This window comes from Brachypodium distachyon, chromosome 5, assembly GCF_000005505.3.
Source record: "Brachypodium distachyon strain Bd21 chromosome 5, Brachypodium_distachyon_v3.0, whole genome shotgun sequence".
NCBI classification, from domain to species: Eukaryota; Viridiplantae; Streptophyta; class Magnoliopsida; order Poales; family Poaceae; genus Brachypodium; species Brachypodium distachyon.
In genome coordinates this window covers 12,689,962-12,693,926 of record NC_016135.3, presented here as the reverse complement: position 1 = coordinate 12,693,926, position 3,965 = coordinate 12,689,962, and the positions used below count along the sequence as shown (strand labels likewise).

Sequence of the window (3,965 nt, the reverse complement as noted above, 5' to 3'; positions counted from 1 at the left end):
TAAGAGGTTGGTGATTACTACTGTGCGGATTTCTGCCCCACTTTCTAAAAGAAGTACATGACGGTGCAGTAGACCGACAGGAGTCTAGAGGCCGATTCAGTGGCACACCTTAGTCCACGATCATATCGAACTGTCCACGCATGAAGATATGAAACTTCTAGAAGCAGCCATATCAAAAGATTCCCCTACAGTTTGAACCAAGTGTGCTAGCTGTAAAACCACACAGTGCCACGCATATTAGCTAGCAAGTGCTTCTGAAATTGTCCTAAAGCTATGCCATTTATGATTTTGAGCTTGCTAACGTATGCAACAGGTTCTACTCCTTCCGTCAAACAAATAAGAATAGTCTATACACTAAATCATGTCTAGATCCATTCAAATTTAATCAAAGTTAAGACATCTTTTATTGGACGGAGGAAGTATATAGATCACGTTCTTAATTCCAAAATGAACACTAGCTAGCTAGAACCTAGCGAAAGAGGCGAGATTCTGTTCCTCTAAAGGAGAAGAAGAAACGAAAGAATGGCAGGAAACCACGTCACTAGTGTTGAAAAGGTTCACCCTGACCCAACAATAAGCTCAAACTACTTCCTACACAGCTTTATGGTCTAAACCTGCAATCAGATCGTTTGACTTCATTAAAGTCCATTGATATTTCTTCACCAAACTACGTAAAGCCAGCACCCAGGAAACGTTCTAATCAAAGCTAGTAGGAACGTACACATACGATATGCCCCTTAACAGTTCTAAGAAATCATCAAAGCACAATTCCAGGAGATATACAACCATCAAATATGTATATACATAGCAAAGCCATCTGATAAAAGCACAGCTAATTAAGTTTTTGCACCAACCGATGGACCGAGATTATTGTTTCTAGAAATATTAGCATTATAAGCTAAATAAGCTCATATGAAAGCAAATATTGTTCACATGATCGATCACCAGTACTTACTAAATAAAAAAAGGCCTTCACAACTCCGAAACATGCAAGCAGGAGGGTTCGTATCTTATTCGAGCAAGAAGAAATTAAGCTAGGCATATGTATGTGCATTTGTATATATAGCTAGATCGAGGGAGAAAGCGCTCAGGAGCAGCCGTTTTGCACCCGGAGAGGAGGGCTGGCGGAGCAGCTGGCACGTGGCGTGGGCGCCGGGCGGCGGCGCGCGCAGGACTCGGCGACGAGCGCCCGGCGCGCCGTGAGCAGGCCGGCCGGCACGAGCGGGCGGTCGAAGGCGGAGCAGTCCATCCAGTCCTTGAGCAGCTTCTCCTGCCCCCACAGCTCCGGCACCCACACCTTCCCCGCCATCTCCCGCCGGTGCCGCTTCAGCCTCTCCCGCGTGCTCTCCCCAGCATCCTCCCCTTCCTCCTCCTTGGCTGGCGACTTCAGCAGCTTCTCCTCCTTGGACGTCGACATTCTTGCGGTTGCGGACACCTGCTCGGGCACCACTGCCTCATGGTGATCGGATGACGTCGTCTCGGGCCGGGCCGGCTGGCTCTTCTCCGAGCCCTCCAAGCCGACGCCGTGGCCACTGAATGCCATGCAGCCGGTTGATCGAGCTGAGCTACACACGCAGCTAGCTAGAAAAGGTAGCTAAAACTAAAACAGCTAGGAGTGATTTCTTCTTCAGAGCTTTGGCAGCAACACAGGTTCTTGGCTGTCTCGCTCGCCCCAATATAAATAGCGTGCCCGAGAGGGGAGATTTGGGAGGAGGTGGGGGACGGGTGGGGAAAGAGGCGGACACGTTAGGAGAGGGGAAGAAGATGGAAGCTGGGGCTCTCCTATGGTGGCTGCGAGGTGAGCGTGGCCTGCCGCTTACGCCTGTATGTGGCTGCCCTCGCCTCGCGACGTGGCCGGAGCCGTAGAAGTAGTAGGTAAAGTAACTGCGAGAGGCGCGACCGTAAATTTGTGTGTGTCCGTGACCGCGTCTGCGTGTGGGTGTTTTGGTTCGGTTGTTGTTTCTGAGGCTGGTGGCAGCGCGGGGCGGGCTGGATGCACCAGGGCCAATTGGTGGGTGCCGCCAGTAGATTTGATTTTTTTCGCAGGGGCCACCGACTGGGCACTGCTTGGCTATCCATCCTTAATTTCAAGACTCTGACCCGACATTACTAATAGCAATCCAACTAATCTATACTTCGTCGTCCGTGACGAGAGGCTACCTCGGCATATCCAAACTAGATGGCTTTCGAGTAGGCAGAGCACGGTTGTGTGTTGACGATTCCATCGGCTAACAAGGACACAGAAGATACGATTTACCTAGGTTCAGGCCGTTCAGAAGAAAATACCCCTACGTCCTGCTTGTCTGATCTGTATTGATAGAGAGATTACAAGGTTGCCATGGAGGCGTGTATGAGAGATGAGATTTGTGCATCCCTCTAACAGAGAACAGGCTCCCCTCCCCGGCTCCCCCTTCTAGTCCTTTATATAGGAGGCTAGGTTTCGGGTGTAGAGTACGGGTCGGTTACAATTAGAGATAAACCCTGATTTCGTTTTCTTAATTATCTGTTCTTATCTCGAGTCTCAAACCAAGGTAGTTGGCCTTCACGGATTCTAGTGGGCCTTCGAGTGGACCACCTGTTAGGCCGTAGCAGATATACCAAAGGTGAGGATCCACTACTACAGAAATGGTTATCAGTAACGGTCGAAAACTCATATCGCTTACGGTCGAGGCCGCCGTTACAAACTTCGTGTTACTGATGATACCCATCATCAGTAACGGTCGGCCGGACCGTTACTGACATCAGTAACGGTCAAAGCGACCGTTACTGATGTATACATACATCAGTGGCAGTCGCTACTTCACGACCGTTACTGATGTATGTATCATCAGTAACGGTCGCATCGCCCCATCACTGTCGGTCGGTCGACCGACACTGATACGTTGTCGGTATTTTAAAAAAAAATTAAAACCACAGTAAATACACAAGAAATACACAGCAAATTATATACAGCTCAGCAAATTATATACAGAATGTATCTCATCACAGAAAAATACATAAAGCCGCATCACATCACATCACATCATTTAAAGCATACAATTGTATATAAGCCGCATCATATAAAGAATACAAATGTAACTCACTTCACGACATTGATTACAAAGTGTCACAATTTCATATAAGCATAATTACAAAGTGTCAAAATTTCATGAAAACATATAAAGAATACAAATGAATCTATTGTCGTGGGTGGACCCTAGACACGACTTGTTCCACACGTGCGAAGAAGTCCCCACTAGGCTTGATGACCTCATTGTTTACGAGATGGGCGAACTCCCGTTGAATGTTATACACGACCCATTTACGTCGGTGTCCCATTGTCATTCGGGGCCGCCAGTACTCTTTCATCGCCGCGACTGACCCCTTCCACTCAGGCTTGAACATGCTGGCATTCTCCATAAGGATGTGACAGCAGTAGTAGCCACAGAACACATTGTCGGGCGGCTGTTGCTGGCAAGGGAACCTGTGGTTGTGGTGAGGCTCGTCTTTATAGCCTTTACCAGTTAGTTTTCCCTTGGTCGCCACTTTCCAGGCAGTGTTAATGAGTGATTTGATGGGTTTTCAGAACCTACCTCGAACACCCTTCTTCGGAAGCAGTGAATCGAAGTAGCACACCGCGGACCAAGGCAAACAAATGAGTAGTGTCACCCAATGGTCTCTATTTTCAAAAGAAACAAACTTTAGTATCTAAGAGTGTATAAGAAAAACTGAATTAGAAAAAACAAACGGTTCCATATATAAAATTGAACTTACTCCAAATTAAGGAAGAAGATGATGAAGTCGTCGTCCGCGTATTTCTCGAGACATGCCACCAAGTATTTAGATGCCATGGTTCTTAAGGCATCCTTTTCAGGCTCAAGACCGATGTCACCGTAGTTGAACATCGTGGGGTCTAGAATGGCTACTTTTTTGACCTCCAATCGCCGCAGTTCTCTTATTTGGTAGGCAGACCACAGCCTTAAGAG

General features: G+C 47.6%; 1 protein-coding gene across 1 annotated transcript; it reads right to left on the bottom strand.

Annotated features, from left to right (window-relative positions):
• Nucleotides 1-778: 778 nt before the first annotated feature.
• On the bottom strand, nt 779-1,872 carry LOC100823432 (protein BIC1). The gene has a single exon (XM_003581151.3). It carries the CDS (start codon nt 1,541-1,543, stop codon nt 1,088-1,090), a length of 456 nt encoding a protein of 151 aa, XP_003581199.1. The 5' UTR covers nt 1,544-1,872; the 3' UTR covers nt 779-1,087.
• Nucleotides 1,873-3,965: the final 2,093 nt, after the last annotated feature.